Here is a 27234-nt window from a genome sequence, read left to right as displayed (position 1 = left end):
AGCCTTCTGCTAAGGTTCTAAAGAATAAGAGCATCAGGAGGTTTTATTCTTAGGACTATCACTACTGCTAAAACCTGTTGTTAAGCCACAGCTCAAAATCTTGCAAACCTGTTACCTTCGTCTTATATGTATACGTATATTTTTAAACTTGTTTTCACTGAGCTTGCAGCTAGATTCATGCTGCTTTGGTAAACATTATGTAAGCAAATTTTGGGGGAATGAGTCTTTCGATTTGACTGGATTGCTGCCCTTAGCATAAAACCATGTCTATGATGAGGCAAGCCAAGATTCTTGTGTGTGCAGACAAAGGGCTGTTTTTCTGAGCAGGTTTTATTCTGATGGTTCCCCTCTAAGTCCAGACCCACCCAAGAAGATCAGAAATACGGGAAAAAGTTACCCCTTGAAGCTGCTTGTGATGTTAGAAATCTCTAACTCAGTATTCTTTGTCAATAAGGCTTTTGGCCATTCTTTGAACACAATAGCTTGTGACTGAAAATACAGAGGATTCTGCCCTGAATTACTCATCTTCTGCCTGAATTATGTTTTGAATGCCTTTTGGATTTTTCATGTGGCTTTGTCAGCTTCCCCTCAGCTAGCACAAAGGGAGAAGTTTTTGCTTCAAGGTTATCACAGACCTGCTGAAGTATATGATGACTTTCCAAAGTACTGACTGTGAAATTTGAGAAGTTTTACCTTTGGTTGATTAAGTACTAGTAGCCACATAGTGTTTGAATCACAACTTTACATACTACATCATCCATCACTAGTTGTTACACATCATACTAGTTTTGGAAAAGCTGACCACTTAAGGGTTTGTCTGTGGTCACTGACTTGTGTCAAGTGAGTTTCCTCTAAGTAAAAAGTATGCTGAGCCTTTGAAATCTCACTCATATTTCTTACTGGGGTAAATTCTGTTTTATTCTTCCTGATGTGAGGTGATTTTGGCAGCGAAACAAGATCTGTCACTGCAGGATGTTCTACATGTGATCCAGTCCTTGATGACTGGAATTCATCAAGGCCAGTTTGCATAGAAGCTGCCAATCAACCATGACATGGGAGAAAGATTTAATTCCTGCCTCTATAGCTAGAAAATAGATATATGCAAAGCATCTCTTTAATAAAGCTTTGAAACATCCAGTTACCCAGGTTTTACCTGAAGTAGTCTGTTGGAGTTTTGCAGTTTTTAAGTTGCGGGTTGGGCATTTAAAAGCTGAGGAACTGCAGCATTAATGTGTTTGGTGGAACTTCAGTTCTACCAGTTATGTGAGCAGTTTTCAAACTAACTCTGAGCAAGCAATTGCATAAATTATTTTCAGTCTGTGAATAGCAGCTTCAGATGCACAGTAATAATATTATTATGCACTTGAGCTTAAAGGAATACATAATTACAGAAACAAATATTTCCCTTCATTCTTTCTCATGAGAGGAGGATATGATTCTGCCTCTATCTGTGGCAGAACTAAGGTGATTATTGGCTCAAGCTTTATGCCCATGGAAATGGCTAAACTGCTAAACTGCTTTGGGATCTTGTATCATCTGGTCATATTCATCCCATGTGTGACACTCCAGATGAGCTGGTAAACCTGCTGGACTCAAATTGTCTGTTGTGGAACCAGCTCTTGGATGTACTGTGTTTAGTCTGCAAAACTAGGGTGACAAGTAGAACCTTGAGCAGTCACAGTGATGGAGTCATGTGACAGAAGAAAACTTTCCACCTCTTCTTTTTCATTGTGGTATAAAAGCTATGCAAATGCTTTCAAATTGTAAATTGTAATAAAAATAAATTTTTCAAAAATTTCTGCCTCTAATGCAGACTGTTTTCGGGGTCTTAACTGGTGTAGTGTTACAGGGAGGATGATGTATGTATCAAAAAAGCCAATAGTGCAGTGATTGGTGTTTGCAAAACCTACTGATATGCCACATTCTTGTGTTCCTGGTGATATGGGAGTTGATGAACTTTCTTAGATGTGGAACATTCATTAAATGTTGGTATAGTCTAAGACTTTTTATGCTTTGTAAAAATAGGTGTGTGTAATATACTGTGAAGTACTTGACTTTAGAGAGCTAGTAACAGTATCAAACAGTGGTTTGATATCCTTAGTGATTTAAGGATACAGTTAACTATATGAACTTAATGGTGGATGTGTGCTGATTTTTGTACACTGTTCTTGTTATACTGGTAGCAGCATTTCCTTGTCTGTGCACGTGCTTGTTTGCATATTGGAACTGGGTAGCATAAGTCTTGCTGATCTCTGTTCTTTGCTCCTTATAGACAATGAATGATTTTGACTATTTAAAGCTACTGGGCAAAGGCACGTTTGGCAAAGTGATCCTGGTCCGAGAGAAGGCCAGTGGGAAATACTATGCTATGAAGATTTTGAAAAAAGAGGTCATTATTGCAAAGGTATGGATGGTTACAGTTTTAATGCTGCATATTTTTTTTTTTAATGGAACAATCCGTATCTAATACATAAAGGATATTTAACTTTTGATGGTAGCTGACTTTAATAGAAATATGTCTTTATCTTCATAAAACAAGTGTACCTAGAAAGTATGTGTACCCATTTTGCTTGCCTTTTTTCAGTGTTTTGTAATCTAGAGTGTGCTGGAGCACTGAGAAAGTTCACAGGGCAGGAAGATTATGCAGTCCAGCTTAACAATAAAAAAAAGTACACTGTAGGGTACATTACATCTAAAAATTTTCTAAGTAAGCTGCAGATTTATTCAGATAGATGCAATTAATTTGATGGACATGTATTCTGTTCCTGCTATGTTAGGTAAAATGGCTGTGCATGGGACAAACAATTTAATTTTTTTTCAGCTTTTGAGGGAAAAGGAAATTCTAAAGCTGCTCTCTGAAGGAACTGGTTTAAACTGGCATTGTCCAGATACATAAACTTGGTTAGTTTAATGTTACTAACTCTTGTACTTGGTCATAATTTTCCTAAGTGTAAACTTGGAGATCTTCTACCCTGAGTTTTGTTTGTAGTGCTTCTAAAGTTTTGAATCCCTCTTGAACAGAACAAATTGAGAGCAAGAAACTTCTATGCTGTTACCACCATGAGATGCAATTAAAAATAATCCCAGTTAACTAAGTAAGGAGATTTCTGAAGAATATGGATCTGACTTGAGATTTTTGAATGCTTGAGGCTAACAATACCACTATTCATAAAAACAATGCAAATGGGAACTACTGTGGTTTACATATCCTTTAAAATATCCTCAGATTTTTCTGCTTTTCCCAGTGGCCTATGAAAGCAGGGCTCAGAGAGTTTTGAAGTCTATTTCTATGTTCATTTGTCTGTCTGTCACCTACTGCAAGTAACCTTTGATTGTGTTGATCGGTTTCAACTAAATTTGATAGAGAGAAAGAAACATCAAAGACAATTACATTTCATTAAGTTTCATTAAAAGCAGCCCTTGTGTATGGAGAGAGACTTCAGTTTATGTCTTTAGCAGAGAAGAAACTGACCTGTGAGTTCTAGATGTCCTTAGCAGCTGTCTCATCTGCAGTGGTGGGTTGGTCAGCATGTATACACTTTGGACTAACAGCAGGAGAGTACCCTTTTCTTCTTCATAACTGGGAGATACAAAAAGAAAAGAGGGTATTACTGCTGAGTTCTACTGATTATGCATGAGAAGGAGCATCTCAATGGCCCTCCTTATAAGACTTTTCAAATGGCAGAATTCTCTGTGGGTTGCCTTGTGGGTCTCAGGGTTTCTATTTGCTGTGGCCCACCCTGACATCCTTACCCAGTACTCTGCTCACCCCTGGCACCATGGGACATCAGGGGAGTCCTACAGCTGAATTCTTTGTTTCTGTTCTGCTGCTGCTCATTTCTGCCATTCCAGCCTTTAGAGCATTTTAGCATGCTTTCTTTGTATCAATAAAGTAAAAAACACAGTTTTAAATTTTAGTGTTTTTTTTCCTTTTACTTTGCTGGCTGCTACAACATCACTGAATTTTTAGAAGGATTGAAACTGATTCTTGGATAGCTTTGTCTGTCTGTGTTGAGCAAAAATTCTTGTTCATAGAAGTGTGCATAAAGCCAGAGAAATTTTTTTTTTTAAGAAATTTTTTTGCAGGGATGTGACTGTTCCTTGATCTGCTTATCTGAAAATGGAAGGTAGCTCAGTGATAGATTGGGCAGAACCTGACACTCCCTAGAGCAGAGCAGGGTCTGTTTTTCTGACTGTTTCTAGAATATCAAGAAGATTGTGTGAGGAAACATGCTCACAATCCTGTGATGAAAATGGAAGCACCTTTCCCTCTGAGTTTCTCAGAAGTGAAATTTTGTTTCGAAGGGTACCCTTCTAAGTTTTTCATAGTATGGTTGTATATTGATAAACTGATGGAAGAACAAAAAATAGACTGTGCATAAATCTTTGCAAGTGAAGTGATCATGTTTTCTTCCCTGCATTCACCAAATAACAGTTTTTCCACAGCACCTCAAGCTAAAAACAAAAGCAGATTTGAGTCTGAACTTCGCTGTCTAGCCCAGTCAGTGTGCGGATTTAGCAATAACATTTAACTCTGAAGATTTAACATTTAACTCTTTGCTAAGGTCACTAGGTATAATAGATCTACAGTCCCAACTTGGCCTCTAATGTGAAATAATACACTATAGAAGGTTGTACCTGTAACAGCATAATAAGCAGAAAAGTGGTTCGTTGACAGCTGTATCTAGAAGGCTGTATAGCATCTGCTGAGTTGAGACTAAATCTGTTCATCCTAAATTTTATGACAGATTAATATCACACTTACCAGGGAAATACTACCAGTATTACAAATTTCTGAGGCAGTGCCAGAAAAACTGGCCATTGCCAGCTTTTAATGGCCCATACATGTCTGTTGAACCACTGAGGTTTAAAATTAAATAAATAAGACAAATGTCAGTGTTGCTTTTCTCCTGGAAGTGTTTTTTGTTTTTCTACCAGTATGTGGTTGCAGTGTATACACTCAGTGTTGCACTGCTATTCAGATAAATGGCATAGTAATTTATTACCTATCTTTCTGTTGATGTTGTTTAACTTTCTATTTTGACAATTTTTAAAGTCTAATTTAAAACTCCTGACATCTGTGTTTACTTTCTAGTTTAATAATACCTTAACTTCAGAGTATAGTCTGGTAAGTGTGTGCAGTGTAATAATGTTGTATTGGTGTAATTTGTAGCAATACTAAAGTACAGGCTGACTAAATACATTCACTTCTGCAGGATTATGGTTGAAGTTTGAGTTGCACTTAAGTTAGTCTTCAGTGCTGTATAATATAATGCTTAGCAGCAGTTTAGTGCCACAGAAAATTGCTTAAATCAGCCTAGTGGCTCTCTGGCTTTTTCGGTCTCATCTTTGCCATCCTAGGAATGGGGGAATTCCTGGCATTTATTGCACATAGAATTGTATGAGATGGATGTGTATACATAGAATCATGGAATAGTTTGGGTTAGAAGGGACCTCTAAATGTCACCCAGTCCAACCCAACCCCCTGCAGTAAGCAGGGACACCCTCAAATAGATCAGCTTGCTCAGAGCCTCATCAAGCCTCACCTTGAACATCTCCAGGGATGACCTCAACCACCTTCCTGGGCAACCTCTTCCATTTTTCCAGTATCCTCGTGGTAAAGAATGTTTTCCTAACATCCAATCTAAATCTGCTTTTCTCTAATTTAAAACCATTGCCAGTCATCGTATCACTCCAGGTCCCTGCACACAGTCCCTCTCCAGCCTTCCTGTAGCCCCTTCAGGTACTGGAAGGTCACTATTAGGTCTCCCCAGAGCCTTCTCTTCTCCAGGCTGAACAACCCCAGCTCCCTCAGCTTGTCTTCCCAGGAGAGGTGTTCCATGCCCCTGATAATTTTCATAGCCCTTCTCTGGACCCACTCCATCAACTCCGTGTCGTGCCTGCACTGAGGGCTCCAGAGCTGGATACAATACTCCAGGTGAGGTCTCACCAGAGCAGAGCAAAATGGCAGAATCACCTCTCCTGGTCTCCTGGCCTCGTTTTTTCGATGAATCTCCCACATGCTCCGCTTTTCTTCCGAGTCCTTGGGAGCTGCTCACCATGGCAGTGCAGGGAAAGCCCTCTCAATGGTGTCCTCCCCCACCCTCAGCCCTGCACAGGTCCTCTCTCTGCAAACCCGGTGGTGTCAGGGGCCATACCCCTGCCCCTGGGGCCTCTCTGCCACCCTGCAGGCTTCTCCTTACCTCCCGGCAGCCGCTCCAAGGGATGGTGAGGAGAGCCTGGTCTGCAGAGGCAGTGGGGCAGGAAAGGGCGGGAAGCAGGCTGGTTTCTTTCTCTGCTGTTGGCACAGGGCTCATTTTAATCCTCCTTCAGGCTCAAGGACAGGGCATCATGGCTGTTTCTCTCCCCTTTCTCAAAAATCTGTCAGGACATGGGGTAGAGGTAGTGTGAGTGTCTCCCATATCCATGGAGAAGGCTTCAGGGAGGAAGGTCAGGCCCATCAGAGGAGTGCTGCTCCACTGAGGGGATGAGGAGGGGTTTTCATATCTCTGTATGTTTTTAAAGGAAAATGAGACAAACGTCAAACCAAATGGATGTTTAAAAACAGAAAAACTGGCTTTACTTAACATTGGGCTAAATTGCACTAAATGAGATGAGGTTTTGTAGTTTACCGTCAGTTACTACCTGTGTATGCTTCTTGCAAATTGATTCAGTCTCTCTGTACATCTGTTGATCAGAAGCTTCATACCAGAACTGCAAAACTGTGAGGACTATATTTTGAACTCTCAAATCCAACATTATAATTTCTTTTTCCTCTGCATTGGGTCTAAAGACAAAGACTTCATTTTAAAGCAAGAAAAAACAAACCAAAACACGTTAATTTGTATTTGTCCAGCTTAAAGGTACTTTAAAGTCTGTATTTTTAAAAATGTGAATTTTGTCATATTTCTTTCAGGTTTTTTCATTTTCCAAAACGGTACTTTAGTTTTCTCTTTTCAGAAGTCTTGACCTTTTCCACATAATTAATTAAATAACAGTTTTATATCTTAATTCAGACCTACTTCTGCTTTTTATTTCTCAGGATGAAGTGGCTCATACACTTACAGAAAGCAGAGTATTAAAAAATACCAGACACCCTTTTTTAACAGTAAGTATTAAAAATTAGTTTTAAGTACATTAGCAGGTAATTTTCAGCATGAAGGATGTTCCATTATGGATATAATGGAGAAACAAATTTCAAAGCCTTTCTCATGTTGATTTTTAAACTAGTAGCAGCTATTGGGCTCATATGATATTCTTTATGAGAATATATATTTAGGAGTTCAGAAAGTTTCTAATGATTTTGTAAAACTAACTTCACTGAAAACAAATTATTTGTAGAGTGTATCTGTTGTGCAATTTTTATGGTTTTTGTATGTGAACACTACTTAAACTAAACGTTATTATAACAAAAAGTTTCTTATAGCGTAAATGTAAGCAGGTGCAATTCCAGTCAAATCATGCAACAAACTCACTGCAGTTGTATCATTTTATCTTTCTGATATTATTTAATAAATATTTTAAGGAGACATGCACTATGAGTCACATGAGTCTCCATATGATTTTTTACGTGTAGTTCTACTGCATTTTGTTTCTTTTTATGCCAGTCCTGTATCTGTAGATTTTTTGTGGTATCATTTTTCCAAGCAAAATCAAATTACTCTGAAAGTTCTCACCTAATCAGAATTATCTGCTTGAGAGGATAAAACTAAATTTTGTTACAGTTTAAGTGCAAGAAATTGGGTTAATACAAGATGATAATTGGTTTGGTTTTGCTGTTTTCTTTGCAAGTCCTTGAAATATTCCTTCCAGACAAAGGATCGTTTGTGTTTTGTGATGGAGTATGTTAACGGAGGAGAGGTAAGTTTGAAAAAGATGTTCTGTGCTTGTAATGGTAGTGCTGTCACTGGGTACCACTGTAAGCAATAGATTTTTCCTTCTTTTTCTACTTTCTAGTACCTTTGCAGGTTTTCTTTTTAATTTTTTTTTTTTTTTCACATTTAAAAAATTGTTTCATTTTAAAGATATAGATCTGTTCTATAGCTGTGCTGTTGAAAGCAGTCCTATTGTTGAAAAATTAGACTTGTATCTTAAAAGATAATTTCATGGTAGAGAAATAATTACAAATATTTTTTTCTTCAAGTATATTATATCATGTTCTGAAATAAAATGGTCATAATCCAATGCAAACAAGGAAAAATAATGTTGCTTTTGTCTTACTGTGGGATACGTGCTCACTTCTTTGGTATAGCCATTGCAAATACTTAGGAGAAAGGAGTGGAGTGTTTTTATTTTTCATTACTTCTGTCCTCTTCACTTGCTGTGTACTCTGCAAATTTCAGCTTAAGTTGATAAACTCGTTACAGCCTCATTAGCCTTTAAGCCATTACTGTTGTCCAGCTCTTTAATGAGGAATGGAATATCAAAAACAATACCCATCAAATGGAATTAAAGAGAATTGCAATCTGAGAAGAGGGCTTTTATCTACCTTTCAAGGTGCTGATTGCTATTCGGGCTGTCTCATTACAACATGAACTAGAGGGTTTCCCTTATTTTGTCTACTATATGCTGTGTAATAATGTTAAATGACTAAGTGTTTCCACTCTCTTTTTTTGTTAGCAAACTGTTTGGGAATTTTTGCAGCATGTTAACCATGTTTTGCATTGTCCTTTTGAGATGTTCTCCTACAAGAATACTACCTTCTTGAGCACCCCAGAGTGCCTTCCTTGCATTCATTGCTCTGGCAGTTTCTGGACTCAGTCTGGGGCCCATCTACATCCTAACTATACACATCAAGGCCATCCTCTACTAGCCATGGCTACTATACATGGTGCTATAGAGTTTTCATATGGGAGGGTGTCTTATTTAACTCCATGTATATTAACCCAGTTCTGGACGTGTCAGGTGTTGAACTGTTTTGGCCAGGTGAACTAGACACAAAAATGTCCCTCAGCAGTAATGGGGTAACAGCCTTCTTCTGGACCCTCACCTGGCTCATTTGACATTGACATAGTATTGAAATTGTAGTTTGTAAGCTTATCTCCTATATAGTACACATACTTTTTCTATTGCTGCTTCCCTCTACTGTACCCTTGGTATTCCAAGGAAGTTTCATTGGTGGAGGTGTTGAAAACTCATCTTTTAATTGTTAGCTTCCATTGGGAAATTGACTGGAGCAATACCATGTTGCTTTTCATTCTCTCCAGAGCTGTATTACCTTCAGTGTGTTTCTGTTCTAGATTCCTTCAGATTAAAGCTTTCTTTTTAGTTAAACAGTCGTGCCCGAGTCAGTTGCTTCAGAATTTTCATGGGTTGTGTTTTTCAGGAGCACATTACCCAAACAGTCCTCCAAATAAAGGAGTTATTAAAATTTTTATCCAAACTCTTGACTCTCCAGGTGAAAACAAGAAAATGTCACAATTTAGGTGTCTGCCCTGATACAGAAATAAAAAGTGTAGCCAATATTAGGAGTCTTCAGTCTCTTCCTGTGGTTAGGATGGAAAACAGGCATGGAAGGTATTTAATTCGGAAGGAGAAAAAATTCTGTTAAAATTATTCTAAGTAAGAATCTTCTGTACCTGTTACAAATCTAGATCCATGTTGAATTTAATATCCCACCAGAACAGTAGCAATTTATCTTTGCCTTATATTACCTAGTTAGGCTCAGTTACTAAAGGGACCATGTTATAATGAAAACGTAACTACATCAGTTTTACTGGTTTATGTCTGTGCTTTTTTACGTTGTACAAAGTATTACGATATAGAATTATCTTTTGACTTCATTTAAAAAAAAAGCATATTCTATAGGTAAATACATTAAAGCAGAACATAAAGGATTTTCTTCAAGCATGTTATTCATACAGAAATACTGAAGATGTTTTTATTGCACTGACAGCTTTTACAGTTAATCTGCTGCTGCTTAAGGGCTTAGTCTTGAGATATTTGTTGTGGACTGAAAGCTTGACATTTTTTGTGTTGCTGTTGGACTCCATGGATGAAATGTTTAGCAGTAGCTATTGATTATAAACTGTTGAGATATAGAGCTAGAAGGGTATTTCTAACATTGTGATATCTTCTCAATACCTTTGTTATACTGAAGTGGTTACAGTAAAGTAACAGTAGGACACTAAAATTTGATTTTATTAAAAAATACTCATCTGATTTAGTTGAGATGACCAAATTCCATTGTCAGGACTGTGAAATGGCATATTTTATGTGTGTGTTATTTTATAGTATTTCCATGAATATTCTATCTTTTGAACCAAGGCAAAGAACACAGTTTATTTATGCAATACTGCATATTGTTAGAACATTATTTTGGTCTTTCCCTTTTGTTTGTTTACTGCTTTAGAAATATGGTAATAAAGTATTTTCTTTAGAAAAGTAGATTTACCCCCTTTGTCATGCTATAAAATAAATAAAACTATCTATTATATAAAACTATCTATTTTATCTATTTATAACTAACTATTATAAAATAAATAAAACTATCAATATGTAGAGACAAACACAGGCCTGGTTTAAAGAAAAGAAATGCCCTTCATTTTTGTACATCTTTTGCTGTCCTCATCCTATGAAGTTTTTGAAAGCAAGGTCTAAGGCCATATTGATGGGTTTCCTGCTAGTATTGATTTGCCTTGATTTTGTAGCCTATATAATGTTGAGTACTATGTGACTGAAGCATGTTTGTAGTACATTAGAGTGTTCTCCCAACTCTCAAGCCACACAGACTTTTTTATACCGTGGTACAAAGAATTATACCCTATGAATGGCCCTTATTGCTGGGGAATAATTGTGGGGTGTATTTTTTCCCATTTTTTTTTTATTTCCAGCATTTTGCTTTAAAGGTTAAAAAGCTTTCAGAATAAAATCTATTACATACATTACTCTGCAGAATACACTGATTCAGGTGACTAATAAGTTGATTAACTTCCTTGCTTTGCACTTGCAGGATAATTCAAAATTCTTTGTTTTGTAACAAACTTAATCAGTAATTATCTGTATAATAACATTAGACTAAAAAATTTATTCAGATGGTTTCTCCACACCACAATTTTGAATCTCTGTTCCACTCAGCCTTTTTTTCCCCACAGCTCTTACTTGAGTTCATTAGGCAAGAGAGAACTAAATGGTTTGTTTTAATTGAAAAAGCACTATTAGTATCTAGAAAAAGACGACAGAGGATTTTCAATCTACCTAATGAAAAATAACTGAATACTGTTGTTAAGCTTTATCTTTTTTATTTTGTGTCCTGTTTTGTTTTCCTAAACTCTTAAGTAAATGGGAACATATTCCTTAGCCTGAAATTATGATAGTCCATAATAAGGGTGCTATATTTATTTGGCTATAGAATGTATCTAGAAGTGGTATAAAGTCTAAAACAATTAACAAATAACTCAAAATTTCAAGACTGCAACTTTAAATTCTTTATGAAAGAGTCAAATCAGCTGTCAAAGATAAAATGCATTTAACTGCAGAGCTGAGGAAACCCAATATACAACAGCAGGAGCCAGTCATATAACTTTAAACATGCCAGACAGGTCACCAGCATGTGTAAACGTTACACATCTCAATGGCTGTAAGGTGGTGTCTTTTATGTATTTGGCATGCTTGCATCTGAAGTTGAGTATACTTTTGTGTTTGGTCTTTGTTTTTATTTGTTAAAATTTTTCCATTACATTTTTTTATTAGGAAAAAACCCCATGGCAACATTGTTGTTCAGTTTTTAAATAAAGACATGCCAGGAAATTTATATCTAAAATCCTCACTGTAACTATAGCACCCTCATGTATGCCATCAAAAATTTTGTGTGCAAGGTTGCTTTCTTTGTGCCAAAGCTATTTCTATTGCAGTTCCAGTGACGTTATAGCACATATTTAATAACTGTAAATCAATAAGTAGTGCAAATGTTGGAAGCTTTTTTCATAGTCTTGAATCAGATTTCTTCTTTTTCTTCTCTGACTTAATAAATCTAATCTTCATGTCCTGACGACTGTAAATAGAGCCTGGTGAAATAATTATTCCAAACCAGTGAACCAGCTAAATAGCTGAAAATAATGCTGTAATTTTACTAATTCTATTATAATTTTAGAGTTTGGTTTAGTACCTTTAACATGTATCTTAGTTTCTGAATTTGCTTTTAACATGAACTTTTATATCTAATTACACATTCTTCATTCAAAATTAGGATGTATGGTTTGATGACAAGTCTGCTAAGTGGTATAATAATATGAAGACTGCTTATGAAGAATGACTGTAGTGTCATATATAATATTAAACCAAACTGACTTGGGAACTCAGTCTCTTTGGCAAACAGAACTATTTCCAGTTGTTTCTAGCTGGTCATTTTACCTTGGAGTTAGTATTTTAAAGGAATACCAGTATTTTGTTAGAAATAAGCACTAAATAAAATAATTCTTTTTATGCTAACTTGTTGGGTTAGCAGCTCTCACATTCAGATTGGGACATTTTGTTTAATGGAATCTAACAAATGTGATGCTGACAAGGATTCTGAGGTTGCAGAATTTTCTAAGGCTTTGCTGCTCATCTGCTGGGTTACTTTCATACAGGAAATTGCAGTGGTCCTTTTGCATAGGTATGAATGTAGGGCTAACTGGAGATTACTATAGATTTTTGGAATGTGTTTGCTATGTGTACACATTAAAAAGTGATCTGAAAGTTGGTCTTCATTTTAAACTACTTTGAGTCTATGGAAACAAATGAAACTGAGTGGCACTAGCTCATTGTTTATAAAAAAGACAACAAAATAAACATAAATGCATAAATTGCATAAACTTTATATTTTGCTTTATTTGGATGAAGATGTACATTGTAGTGTTTGTTTCCTGCTTAAATTTTGCATAAATGAGTGCAAAAGACCCTACAAATTGTGAAATACATTTGTTTTCTTTCCCCTTTTATAATATGTGAGGCATTTCATGAGGGTCTGTAAGGGTCTTCTGTTTAGGTTGGCATTTAAGCAGTCCTCAGTACAGAATGCACATTCCTGCAGCAAGGGCTGATGTCTCCACCAGGGATTGGTGTTAAAACAGGGGAACAACAGCAGGAGCAGTTGAAATGCTTACAAAATAATGATCCTTCTTGTCATGCAGGTATTCCATTTTTATACAGGGTGTCTTGAGAGTTCAGAAGGAAATTGAAAGGGGAATGCAGCTATGGTGAAAAGAAATGAAATTCCCTTTTTAAATCATGCATGCATCAGTTTATGTTCTCTGTGAGGCCTCTGCTTACACAAGTGCACGCTGCCAAAAGGCTCAGTTCAGTGGGAAGCTTGTTTAGGTTCAGCGAAAAATAATAAATGTTTCTTTGAGCACTGCTGTCAGGAAAGAAGTTGACTTGGAGTTATTTATAAGATTGACTTTTTAATGACATTTTGAAAACTCCACACACTGAGAAAAACTGTAGTAAATTTTAAACTGTTTTGTGCCTTCTGAGCTGTGTCAGTTTCCTACAGGTGTAAAGTAGCATGTTGTAATGACAGATGATTGTTTTGTTGGTTGGTTGGTTTTCAGGTGGTTTTTTTTTCTTGTTTTTCTTTTGTACCAGCCCTTCCATTTTGGAATTCTTACTTACTCAATATTTTTACCAGCTAAAAAAAAAAAAAACAAAAAACAAGCCAGCACAATTTTTTAATGGATTTACTTGACTGTGTTTAATTTGTAAATGATTTCTGTATTTCTGTTGATTGTTAGTTCTTGTGGTAAAACCAAAACCAATGTGACTTGAAGGAGTAAGGCAGGTGGCCCATTTGGTCTTAAGCAGAATACAGAAACATACCCAGTACTCTTTCTTTAAGCACTTCCCAAGCTTTCGTACCACAGTAAATAAAGATGAATTTAGAAAATTTAAATAAAATAACAAAATCCTGCCTTTAGGTGTTGTTCCAGGTTCTGAGGGTGGTGTTTTACTAAGTAGGATGCTTACAAGCTTGCAGAATGTCATCTTACACAGCTAAAGTTACTGGCAATCCCTACTGACTAGTATTTTTCACTGAAAGATTTCAGTTGAAGAAGTGTCTGCAAAGTGCTGTTACCCATAAGCTACTGAAGAAGAGATAAAAACCCCATGGAAATGTTTCTATTGTAGCACAGAAATACACTTAATATTCATTTTTATAAGCCATAAGTGGTTGTTGGTTTGCTTTTTTTAGTAGTATTGCTAGAGGTATGAATATGCTGCTTTTGTAAAATTCCAGTTTACCTGTACAGTCGAAGTCTGCTGAAGACCCAGACTTCTTTCATGAAAAGTTACTTGCTGAAAAATTTAAGATAGAACCAGAATCTGGATATTTGAGTGAGATTTCTCAGGGGCTTAAAATAAAAATACGAGGAAGTGGTAGAAGGAGAAGTACAGAATGGTGCTGCAGTATACTTTTTTTTTTTCCTCTGGTAACTGAAGGTTAAATGAGTAGCAAGCAGAATGCCTTAAACAAGATTGGTATATTGATTAAAACGCTGATTTAACAGCTCGCTTTCTCCCTTTGGAAACCTGGAAAAGATAAGCCAGCTGCTGTCTAAGAGTGCTGAGTGTCCACTGAGAGTACACTATCTATCATCACAATATGGTGATGAGAGGTGTTTTATGTTTGTGTTAATTTCCCCCACTAAATCAGTAATTATTACAATCCTGTCCCTGCTGTTTACCCTGCAGCTGTTTTTCCATTTGTCGAGAGAGCGGGTGTTCTCAGAGGACCGCACACGCTTCTATGGTGCAGAAATTGTCTCTGCCCTGGACTATCTGCATTCTGGGAAGATTGTGTACCGTGATCTCAAGGTAAAAAAAGAAAAAAAAAAAAGTAATCAAATTTTTGTTTTTGCGGAGACTATTGGGACAAACACAAAGTAATTATAAAGTTGCACTATTCAGAGTTAATGGGGAAAAAAATCAGTGTTCAGTTGAAGTTCTCTGTGTGCTGAAGGAAGCCATTTGATGCAGTGATCTATAGATGGACATATTATTTGACTTTAACTTGATTAAAAAGAGAAACAACATACCTTGGTGATACCACTTGAAGGAGCTCTAAACTTCTGATCCCATTCCCCCCATTAGTTACAAGTTAACTTAAATTGCAACACAGATCTCAGATAAAATTCTGTGTGTCCCCAAACATGGGAAGTGGGGAGTTGGAACAATGTGACTACATTCTCTTTATCTCAGCGGAGAGTTATATTCTTGTATGGTTTGAAAAGATTTAAAATAATTCAGAATACTTCATTCAGAAAGGAATTTCATCCTTGACTTAAAAAGTATTTGTCCTTTGTATCTTGGGAAAAAGTCATAATACTGGAATATAATTTGTCTTAGATCTGTTTGTGTATACAGTCTGTATCCTCTATTGCCTGAAGCTCCTTTTATATTGTGCCTCAGGTACTCTGTGTCACAGTATGACCATGTTCTATGGAAGATAACCTCTGATTTCAACTGGAACATTTTCTAACTTATGTGGGAAGAACCTCTAAATGCCATAACGAGATTATTTTATTTCCGTGAAAAGTCTTTAACTTTTAGTAGGGTAAATTGTGCTTTCCCATTAAACATGCACAGCAGTGGAGTTGATTCACTGACTCCTTTCTACAGGAACTGAGGAGAAAGAAAACAAAATGCTGTTTGTGGCAGAAACTGTTTTAAAGCATACTCTGACATCCTGGTAACATGCAGAATTGTCTGGTCAAGGATTGATGGGTCATGAGTTTTGATTTAAATTCCAAATAATAAGTAATGAGGAATTTGACCTCATAATCTTTGATTACTGATGTCTTCTACTTCACATCTTCTGTGTATGACACTGCTGGACTCAACAGGAAATACATACTTTTGAAGTGTATTGCAGGCTTTATGCAGACTTAGGGAGACAGGGCTATGATTTTTCTTGGTTGGTATTTTCACTATATGCCGTACAATAAGAAAAAAAATTCTGCTCAGAAAAGTTGTTCAGAAGTATGTTTTTACTTACTTTTATATGTATCTGTATTTCAGTTACTAATGAGAAGCTTTTGAGAAAAGTTGTGTTAGCTGTAGTCCATAGTAAATATTGCAGTGGTTTTAATTCCTGTTCTTTAAGCACCTCATACCAGCCTCATATAGAGTCTAAAATGATGTATTTAAAAAGCAATGTAAAGCATACGTAAAGCATACATACACAACTAAGCAAGAATGATGTCCTTTGCAAGCATACAAGGAGAAATTAACCTTGGGGTTTTGTTTTCAGCAGTAGCTTCTCTACCCTCACTTTTTTCTGTTACTGAAAAAGTTGTCAAAGATGAAGATATTTTAAGGATTTATTTTTAAAGAATGAGGCATGGATATATACAAGCTGTTTCATTATGGTGTAGTATGTACAATACATCATGGTAAGTGAAGATGATGTAAAAGCAAATGAAACCTATGAAGTCTTGCCAAATGCCAGCCATGATAATAACCTGGAATCATCTTGAAAATATTTTTAAAATATTTTGGTCTCCTTCCATGGAAGATACACCGACCTTGTAAAACTTCAAATGAACGACCATGCTTTGATTGACCTGGGATTTACTATTCTAAACTGTAGTACAGTATTAAGTGTTTAAGTTTTTTGAAAGTGTATGTAACACTGTTAAATGCAGGAATATGATAGAGACTGATTTTTTTAAAAATTACAGATAAATTATGCAAGCAATAACTGTACCTTTTCTTTTTAAAAAAAAACAAACAAAAAAAGATATAATGTGTCAGCTTGTCCTGTTAAGAAATACTAAGGGAACATTTTTTTCCCCAACATACAGTTAGAAAATCTAATGTTGGATAAAGATGGACACATAAAAATTACAGATTTTGGACTTTGCAAAGAAGGAATCACAGACGCAGCGACTATGAAAACATTCTGTGGTACTCCAGAATACCTGGCACCTGAGGTATGATTTAGAATATACTCTTGTGATACAGTAGAAAATGTTTATGTTTCATTTAATTTAATTTTAGACCGGTGTTCGTGTGCTGAAAACTGCTCACTGCAGTACAGAGCTGACAGTCTGCCTGATTAATATTATGCAGTTGTTATTCAGAATTGTATGTGCTACTTTCCTTTTTGGTGATTGTATATCTATTGATGCTTCGTTTCTTAGTGTTTAAAAAGGCCTCAAATGTGCGTTTTCCTTCTCATGTTTGCCTTTCTCTGTTACAGTTTTTATCTTCCAATGATTCCTTCAAAAATAATCCTCCATCTGTCTGTCACTTGGAACATACTATTCTGCTTTACTGAGCTGTATAACTAGTGTTTATATAGCCTTGGTGGAGGCAAGGGGCAATAGGAAGGTACTGAATTTGCTAGGTTTTGTCTGAACCTTGTTGCAGGGAGAAAGAGCTGAAATTTCAGCTTAAAAAACTCAAGTGTATCTTCCTCAGGACTGCAGTGGGCACCAAAACCTATCCATTTCCTTGTGTGTATGCAGAAGTGTCATCCCAGAGTATGCCACCCCATCTTTATCATTAGGGACCTCTCTGAGTGCCAAACATCACACTTCTTGAGGACTGATTAAAAGATGGAGATGAGGACTTAGCTTTACTTCCCTTTGCAGCTCTGGTTTGGCCACTCAAGAAACTACTGTGGAAGCTCAAGTCACCTAAATGATTTACTCTAATATTAGTGCTGACAGCTCTGCCACTGATGCCTACTGAAAAGAAGCAGGGAAAGCCTCCAAAAAATGGATTTTTGTCCTGTCTGGCTTCAATCAGCAGTACTGACTGTGGTGCTTGGAAATGTCCTGCATCTCTCTTGGGGCTGCCAAACAACTCTAGTATTGACATGACAGACAGCATTATTTTGTTTTACTTAATGCCAGCATTTCTGTGGATGCTGAATTAGCCCTTATTTCCATTTTGTCAGTGTTAAGGGTTGCTCCACACCTGATTCTGAGACAACTTTCAAGTCAACCTACAGGTCTTTGCAAGGCCCTTCAGTCCTACATTTTAATAAAGATTCTTCAAGGGATCCCTCACTTCTTACAGCAAATCAGCACCAGCAGAAAGTCTCTATTCTGTATCATCTTTGAATAAGAACGGGCCTTAGTTTAAAGGGAAGAGGCAAGGAGGCACTGATTGAGCATAGCTCTTTACCCTCTTATTTTCAGGAGTAGCAGCAACAAGCCCTGGAGCCTACTTCCACAGGCAAGTTTAGACTGCCTTTCATTTTTTTATTCTGAACCTTATAAAGAAAAGTTTTCAAGGAAACTGGTACACATCACCTTCTGGATACTGCTGGTTAGAGATAAAGAATTTAAAGACTGGATGTGGCACTCAGTGCCATGGTTTAGTAACCATGGCAGTAGTGGATCAGGGGTTGGACTTGATCTCAGAGGTCCTTTCTGACCCAGCTGATTCTATGATTCTGATTCTATGGATTTAGGATGGTCAGGTTTGTGTGTCTGAGTCTTTTTACACCTCTTAAAGTAAATTTCCTCAGGGAGGAATTTGAAACTGCTGTTTGTAATTTAATATGGTATGTGGAGTTAATGAAACCACTTCTGATCATAGCAAGATCTTTTGATACATTCTTTTTTCTCCAGCTATAAAGGAAACATCAGTATTCTTAGGAGTCACTATCTCTTCATCCATGTGGTTCCATCTTCCTTAATTCTTCCAGCAGTGAAGAGGAATCTGAGCAGCTCTGACACTGCAGGTTTGAAGTACCTAAATAATTTTAGTTGGTTGAATGTGTTAATTTCACTTGTTTGGTGTGTCACTAGCTGTTCTATCTGTGAAGACAAACTCACTGATAGTTGGTCTGCTTCTCAGAATCCCATCCCAGAGATTTCAAGGAAGACTTGGATGCAGATCATTACTATCCTGTGTGGCAATTTCTGACATCTCTTGTGTTTAGTGCAGGGACACTCATCAGGTATCTACATTTAAAGATTCCATGACTATTCATAGCCTGCTTTGAATCTTTTTGGGTATTTTGAAGAAGTTGCAGATCTGCCTGTTTGGCTTGGTAAAGTGGCCACTTTTCTTGTGTGACACTCCCAGAATCTGTTCCAGAAACTAGCACACACAGGGAGATACTGTCACCACTGGCATAGACTGCAGGTGTCATTGCCAGTTCTTACCCCTCATTGTCTTCTTGTCAGCAGTCTTGAACACATTCTCAAAGAGTGCAAATACCCTGTTCAGTTGCTTTCATCATCTTCTTCATCTCTCACTTTGGAAACATGTTAGCTCTCCTCCATCAAACTTGGCAAGGGTTCATTCTGGGTTTTAGACACTCACCACAAGTAATTTAACAGTCCTGCTCCTCTCCACCTCCCATTGTGAAGGTGGAGTTTTGAAAACCCACTGTTTGCAAATCTGTCTTGAAGGACAGACAGTTGGCCCAGGAACCTGGCAGTTAACCCACTGGCAGGATTCTGTACCTAGCCTGAGAACTGCCTTAATATTTTCTTTTGTATGAAGTCAGTTTTGTGGATTCAGTTCCAAACAAGAACTTGAGTGTAGTTCTTCAAGTGCTTTTTGGACCATTGATTGAGGTAGAGAGTCCTACTCATTATTTAATCTTTTTTGCAAAAACTGAATGGCAGTTGCTTCCAACAGGAAAGCAGGGACATAGCATAGCCAAGGGAAGGTGGATTTCCTCCCTTTATGAACTTTTCTTAAGTAAAGATGCCCTTGTGGATCCAACAGAATTATTTCCCAACATGATTTCAGAATTACTCTTAATCAGAAAATAAAATTCCTGTTGCTGTGTTTTCCTCACGAAGCTTATGTTTCTAAGCTCAAAGCAGTGCTTCCTACCCTCTGGTGAAAAGACTTTTATTTCTCATTGGTAGGGGCTGACCTTTCATACAAGACGTGAGACTGACTGTGCTGGTACCTGGCAGATCCAGAAAGATATCCCTGTACATGTGAAGATCAAATAGGTGGTGGGCCTTAGGAAAAAAAAGTAATGAGATAGCCAGGTTGGAGCTAATTTTCACCTTTAGAGCTAGAATTACTTTTCTGTACTGTCACTGATTTATCGTTCATTGTACCCATCTGGTAAATTATTGGTACTTGGTAAAGTACCTTCACCAAACACTGTTCTTCTAGAGGTGTACAGGGCTTCCAGCTATCGTCCACAGGTACATTCCCTTCCCCTTGTCCTCTCCTGTTCCTTCCCTACTATCCAATGCCAGTAGTAGTCTGCATTTTAAAGAAAACTAAAATAGCATTGGGTGTGCTTTATCTTACATAGTCACATCAAGCATAAGAGATGCTAGAGTATGTCTCTAGGAACAAAACAGTTGCCACTGTCATAAGCAGGGCTTATATATATTTACAATAGAGATGTACATTTTGGTCACAATTGTTGATGAGTAAGTCACTTTTTATTTGTGAAATTATATTGTATTGCGAGAATAATTTGGTTATCTGATAAACAGTGAAATTTCTTTTTCATCGCAGTAGAACTCTAATGCAAGCCTCATTTTTTCTTTGCAAATGTAGTACTGATAATATTTCTCTGGGCTCTAGGAGTCTGTGGTATTCCCCATCTGAAAGGTATAAAATAATTTATTTCTTAGTATTTATTCAGTAAGAACAGACTGTTTCTGAGGAGTCTGCTTCCGTTGTTACCCTTTAAAGTAAGCTGTCACACTAGAGATCATTGTGGTGTCAGAGAGTAAACATAGATACAAGGAGAAAAAAATTTAATTGGGATCCCATTTAGAAAACAGATGTACTCTTGATTTTTTTTCAGAAAACAAACACAAAAGGTTTCTTTTCCAGTTTTGTAGTGGCAAAGGTGGGACAGGACCATGTGTATTTTCCAAACAGTATCACTTGCTAAATAAAGAAAGAATAAAACTGAGAAGGTACTTGTAAACATACCTGTGAGACACCTGAATCCAGTTTGGATTATGATAGTTATGATTGCTATGGATCAAAGAACTGCTAATAAAGATACAGCCCTCTACAGACTTCTTTTAATAGCACATTCAGGAAATGAAGCTACTTGTGCAGAGAAATGAAAATTCCTTCAGCTCTTATTATTTATAGGGGTAATTTCTTATATGTGAGTGTAGTTTCTGGCCCTCTGCATTTCAGTTCAAGTTCTTAGGATTAAGTGCACGGTCCTAGTTACAGCAGAGTAGTCACTGTGATATTAAATTTTGGTGTAATGTGAAATACAGGTTTAATACCAAAAATTAATTTTGAAGCTTTTGATCTTTTTAGTAACAAGAAAGAATTTTTGGCTTAGAATAAGGGATTTCATGGATGATCATTCAGATGACCCTTCATGGATGTAGAAGATCAATGATATTTAGGTGCATTCTAGTAACAGGGAAAATGACAGGACCTCACTAAGGTTTATTGGTGTAAAATTACAGCCTAGATATATAGCAAGACCATTTCAATGTAGCTTATGCAGTTACTCTCACTTAAACATATGTGTCAATATATAAGACCAGAGTAGATTCATAGCCTTTGTCCATAGGCACGAGAAGATCTGCATGGCTTATAATTTACTTTAAATGAGACCAGTGGAGATGAAGGAAATATTGATATCAGTTACACAGTGCTTATGTGGCTGGTTTTTTTGTTGTTGTTTTTTAAATTTTATTTTATTTTATTTTTCCTTTAGAAATGGGAGTTGAGAGAGATCGTATGTAATCAATTATTTCCTTGAGTTTTATCTCAGAGAAATGAAAGGTAGAACTCTTTTATCAAGAAGCAACTGCTGTCTTTCCTCACTTTTCACTTAATTACTTACTTGAAGCTTTTCTTTTTGGGAACAATATAGCTTTGATGTAGAGGTGACCTAAAATCTAGAACCTGGCTGTGAAATTTCAGCAAAGGAAAGGATGGTGCCCAGAACTGGAGGCACAGTTATAACAAGAAAACACACTTCTGCAGTGTTTACAGGAGTAAGAGTTGAATTTTTCAAAAATGTTGTGTTATATCCAGCTTATAAATGTTGTGGTAGAGGCAGAAAATGCATTTTGTCACTGGTGCAGCTAAACATTTTGTTTCATTCTTGCACCCTTGCTTGCATTGGGCTGGGTAGCTCCTGTTGCTGTTTGGTTTCCTCTTATTTTCTTCTGTTTCTTTTTTTGTTTAGAGAAAGGATAATGGGACACTCCACTAAATTGTCAGTGTTGATGTAAACACATTGGCTCATAGTGGTTTGCTAAAGACTTAAGGGATCTTGAGTGGTGCTCTAAAGAGACAGGAAGAATTTCATATGTGAAAATATATGTTATAGATACTTTATAGAGATAATATATGTACTATAAATAGTGTAAGGTTAATGTATCTTGGGGGGGTGGAAGATAAGTTTGTCTACCTTTAGACCTGTTTTTGTTCTTTTCACATCGAAACTGTTAAAAAGTGCATTTACCAGCAGGAATGCTGTGCTGAAGTGTGGTAGAGTTCTGGAAACAGATACCTTCACCATTCAGTCTTGTGCTATGATGGCAACTTGCAGTTACTTTGCACCTAGAAGCAGTATCTGCTGCATTTTTAAGGAACTGCATTGCATTTCTGTGCAGTACTACCCTTGACTTAATGCCTTTGCTTCTCCAGGATTTCCATGAGCTTCCTTACATCTCTGTAATTGTGAGAGTCCTTTATTCCTTGTCCTGTGGCAGCTTGGAGAGAAGACACAAGCTGTGACTGTCCAGAAGTAGGCTCCATGTAGCATCTTATCCTGTGCCTCAGGCAACATTGTGCAGACAGACTCAGTCAAGATGGATGTGTGAACTCGTGTGGATGTATTTCTGGGTTTTGTTCCTGTCTTTGAATATAATCTTTTTAGTGCTGAGCTAATTATGTAGTCTCAGTTTTACTGTTGAGTTAGAGTACCTGATCAACTTTCCAACTGTAAAACAGTTTGAAAATCAAATGTAGCTTACATGCAAGACCCAACAAAATTAGAAGTGTTAAGTACGTTTTGGCAGTTCACTTTTATTATGCCCAGTCCTCAAATGTACTAGCAGACAATCATCTGAATGTTAGTTATTTTTCACATGCTTATGTGATCACACAAAAAGTACACGCTAAAAAGAAGCAGATGGTGACAGATGGGGAAGGTTGAATAAGGTGGTTTTTGGAAACCTAGAAAAATGCACTTCTGTAATAGTGTAAAAATAAAAATTCTTTGATCACCAAGTTAGAATGAACAAAATAGATTGTGCTCCCCCCCCCCAAAAAAAAAAACCCCACCCCAAAACCAAAGCCACTTGAAGAAACTTTAGATAAAAAGAAATGGAACCTAAGAGTGTTCAGTGTATATTTAGGAATGTATGTTCTATAGTGTTGCTTTGACCAAGGATAGAACATTAGTTTTTATCAGCCAGAGAACTGAAAAGATGGTGGTTGTGTTCTGTCTTCCTTTTAAAAAGATCCTTTCAAATCAACAGTGCTCCATGCTGAAAAATGCCATCAGAAGGGTCATTCTTTAATGTCACATACTGGTGGCATTGTAGGTTGTGATATTTTTTTCTGGTATCACAGGGAAGAATTTAACCCTCCTGCTGCAATGGCAAGTAAATTCTGTGTGTAATGGGAACACACATCTGACCAGAGCTAATCTATAACTGGCAGCATTGTCTCTTTGTCATATAGGCAAATACAAGGCTAAGTAATTAGAAATGGTATAAGCAACAACCACAAAAAACATCTTTCCTGTGTGGACCACAACATCCCAGGGCCTACCCTACTGTGAGGACTGAAGATTTGCATATTCATTTGCATTAGTGTAATGGAGTCTTAGCTTTTATATGTGTCGAGTTACATAAACAAAAAAGATTCCTTTAAAAAAAATTAATTATGAGATGCATTTTGTTCCATAAAATAAAAAGTGCCTAATCTGATGATCACTTAATTGCAAAGTGTTCTGCCAACATTGATGCCATGGTTACTTTTTTTTACCTATAGTATGAGACATTGCTGCTTCCTGCTGAGGCAGAATGCTTTCCTTTTGGTTGTTTGCTTTTGCTTGAAACCAAAAAGCCCCAACTTCTAATAACTCATTTTCCTGGAAAGGCAGCTAGTTTGCTCAGTACCCAAACACTGTAGTTATGATGTGCTCTGCTTAATAATTTTCTTCTAATTTCAAAAGGATGATTCAAGTTTATTTACTCTCCATTTTCCTAGGTGCTTCATGCATAAGGTGATGTTTAGAAGAGGCATAATATAATTCCTTTTTACTTTTGGAAATGTGGTTTAGTGTTGGTTTGTACTCTTGAACAACTGTCATTTGTATATTTGGCTATTTGTCATTTCTGGGTGAGGACCCATGGCTGTAAGGAGGGAAAGCACCATGCCTGAAAATATTTTCCCTTCTGATCTGTGGGAGATTTGCAATAAGGAATTTTCTCTTTACAGTAGAATTCCAATTACCAATTTCTTTGGAAGTGGAAATTCTAAAAGTTGCTCTATCTTGAAATGCTAAAACCTCATTAAAATTCAAATGTGATCTCTCTTCTGTAGTGTTATAACTTACTATATTTTAGTGTACCACATTTTGTCATCTTATTCTCCTAAGTCATCACAAATGCCAGTGATTTTAATTTGGGCATTTTTTTCAGCTTACCCATACAGTAGAATTGCTTCAACAACAGATAAATCAGCACAAGAATTAGACTTTCTCTCTGAAGCCAGATAATCAATGGTATAACAAGAATTTGAATTTTCACACAATGTATTTACTCTCACCAGACACAAAAACTAACTCTACATGTGCAGTTACCAGATAAAAAAAAAATACACAAAAATAATAAACAAAAAAAGGCTAGAAAACTAGACTACCTCCATGGTGCTCATAAGTAAACTGTTGTATACAAACCAGGACTTTATGGGAGAGAGAAATTTTCTAATAAATCCCAATTATTTTTATAAAACATGTATGGCAGTTGTGACAAAGACTGTCTCAATAACGTGCTTGAAGCATTTTTAATTAATTTTCATTTAATCAGTACAAACAAAAGCCTTCATATTTTCTCAGAGTAATGAAGCAGAAACAAAAGCTGAACAAATGCTGTTTAACATTGGTAAAAATTAAAAATCTTCTCAGAAAGAATGAGAAACCAGTAAGAAAAATCACAGTATCATCATTATTTATTACATGCCATGCATCTTATGGCACTGTATGTTATGGAGACTCCTGCTATTGCAGTGATGGTTAATACAGATATGAACAGATCTGTATTTTTTCTTTCAGAGGTAGAGTTGGTAGAGTTGGTAGAGTTATGAGAGAACTGCCATCTTTCTGTAGACTGAAATGGTCTTTAGATTTTACTTGCCATCTTCTATGAATGGTGCCTGTTAAGAGTTATTTTAGTTTTGGTTTGTTTTTAGTTTGGGTTTTTTTTTTCTGTCCACTGAGTAGGTTTTACTTTTGAGAGGTCTTTTTAATGTAATAATGTTGTTTTCCTTTTGGTTTGTTTTGGTTTTTTGTTGGTTTTTAAATTCTTATTATTGCCAGGGTTGCCATTGAGTCTTACAGTCCTTTGTTACATTGTCCATTTTTCATGTGCAATAGCTTAATATATTTTTTAGACTTTAAATTTTAAATTCTGCTAGTCAGAACCCCTTGTAGGAAGTTATATGCATTAATTAGTATTGCATGTTCTTTAATCAAGGAATGTGAATTTGCTTAATTCACATTTATACCAGAGTGTACCATTTCTGCTGCAGCATAATGTGTGCCAGCAAATGAAAGATATTTTAGTTTGCTGTTTTTTGAAGGTTACTTAAAAACAAGGTAGGTAAAATGGGTAAAATCTGTAGTTCAAAAATGCATCAGGAAAGTAGTCTGGATTAGTACCAGAAGTAGGTCAGAAGTCCAAGCCAGATACAAAATGAAGAAAAACTATCTGCAAAGATTAAAGCAGTAGAAAATTCGAGCAGCAATAGAAAACTTTATTCCTTTACTTAATTCTCAGGTATCCATTTCCCAGGGTATCTAAAACCTTGATACTTTTTCTTTTCATCTGTTTATAAAAAAACAATGATTATTTATTCAAGTGGGTTTTCTGCTACTGATAGAGCAATAGTTTCATTGTTCATACCAAGACAGAGTTATGAGAACTTAGCAAACATAGCTTCCTGCAGGAATGATTTTCATCCATTGGGATAAAAGTCTTTCTATAAAGAAATGTGCATTACCATTGTGTATTAGTGTTAGATGCTAAACTTTCTTATTGTTGTGGTTTATACAACAATTGGTAGAAAGTTCTAGCAATTACAGCTTTTAATATTTGAGTAAAATGTGTGTGGATATTTGTTAGTAGACCAACAACTGTAGCTGTAAAAATGCATGAAGGGTTACCAGGAATGTTTAGGGAACTTAAACTCCACCTGAACTGTAAGGTTAATTGATAACAGTTTTTTCCCCTTAAGTTAACAGTACATTGGTGTATCCAAGTTCTCAGTTTTCTTTCACAACATAGGTGTGCAGACAGTTTGTTTAGATGTTTAAATATTTTCCCATCTGTTCTGTCAAAATTATCGATTGAGCAACAAGCTATTTGTTGTGTCCTATTGGAAATTCTGTATTTAAGTATTAAGAGAAACCATAACTAGGTCGAAAACATAATTGATTTTCCAGCAAGATGTCTTCATTATCTAGCACCAAGTACAGAACTGCTGTTTTGATGTTGTTCTTTAAAAGATAAAACCCAATGCTGACAACCCTTTGTCAAAGATTGGCAGTGAATTGTATGAAGGGTTATTGCTGAATATGTCTGTGTTTGCAAAGTCCTGAAGTTACAACAACTACCATTTAGAGGTCTATGGGAGGTATGTTTCTTGGGAGTGTGAATTTCTACTGTGAAACCAAAAATCTTCAAGAGGCTACTTACCAGAGTTGTTAAGAAAATGCAGTGAAAACATGGTTAAGAGATTTGCTACATTTAGCTCAGTTTGTGTCTGAGGCAGTCAGACCTTGTCCAGTACTCTGTGATTAGTGAAGTATCAGAGAATCCCAGTTTCGTCAAAGACAAGGGAAAATACATGGTTGACTTAAGATGGTCACAGATTTCACCTATTATACTGCTGGCTAGCCTAAAAAAAATTAATTTTCACCAGATTTTCAGTACTTCTCTTTGGCTGATACATTTAGCTGCCTGCATCCTAAGTCTCTGACCCAAGCCCTTGTAAATAAGGGTTTGCAGATGCGTCTCAAGCTGTTGCCTACCCGAAAACTTTCAGCTCTAGTACTGAACAATTAACCCGTAGAAACAAAGATATCTTTTTTTTTGGTTT

General features: G+C 36.5%; 1 protein-coding gene across 3 annotated transcripts in view; it reads left to right on the top strand.

The window, feature by feature from the left end:
- AKT3 (AKT serine/threonine kinase 3) overlaps positions 1 to 27234 on the top strand; it is a 142887-nt gene that overhangs the window by 94435 nt on the left and 21218 nt on the right. For all 3 annotated transcript variants that reach the window (XM_071739107.1, XM_071739106.1, XM_071739108.1), the window contains exons 6-10: positions 2273 to 2404; positions 7043 to 7108; positions 7792 to 7860; positions 14671 to 14793; positions 16782 to 16910. In XM_071739107.1, coding sequence (XP_071595208.1) covers positions 2273 to 2404; positions 7043 to 7108; positions 7792 to 7860; positions 14671 to 14793; positions 16782 to 16910 — 519 coding nt within the window. The remainder of the gene's footprint in view (positions 1 to 2272; positions 2405 to 7042; positions 7109 to 7791; positions 7861 to 14670; positions 14794 to 16781; positions 16911 to 27234) is intronic.

This window comes from Heliangelus exortis, chromosome 3 (genome assembly GCF_036169615.1).
Source record: "Heliangelus exortis chromosome 3, bHelExo1.hap1, whole genome shotgun sequence".
Classification (NCBI taxonomy): Eukaryota; Metazoa; Chordata; class Aves; order Apodiformes; family Trochilidae; genus Heliangelus; species Heliangelus exortis.
Note: the sequence above shows the minus strand (reverse complement) of the source record. Positions and strands in the feature narration are given on the sequence as shown.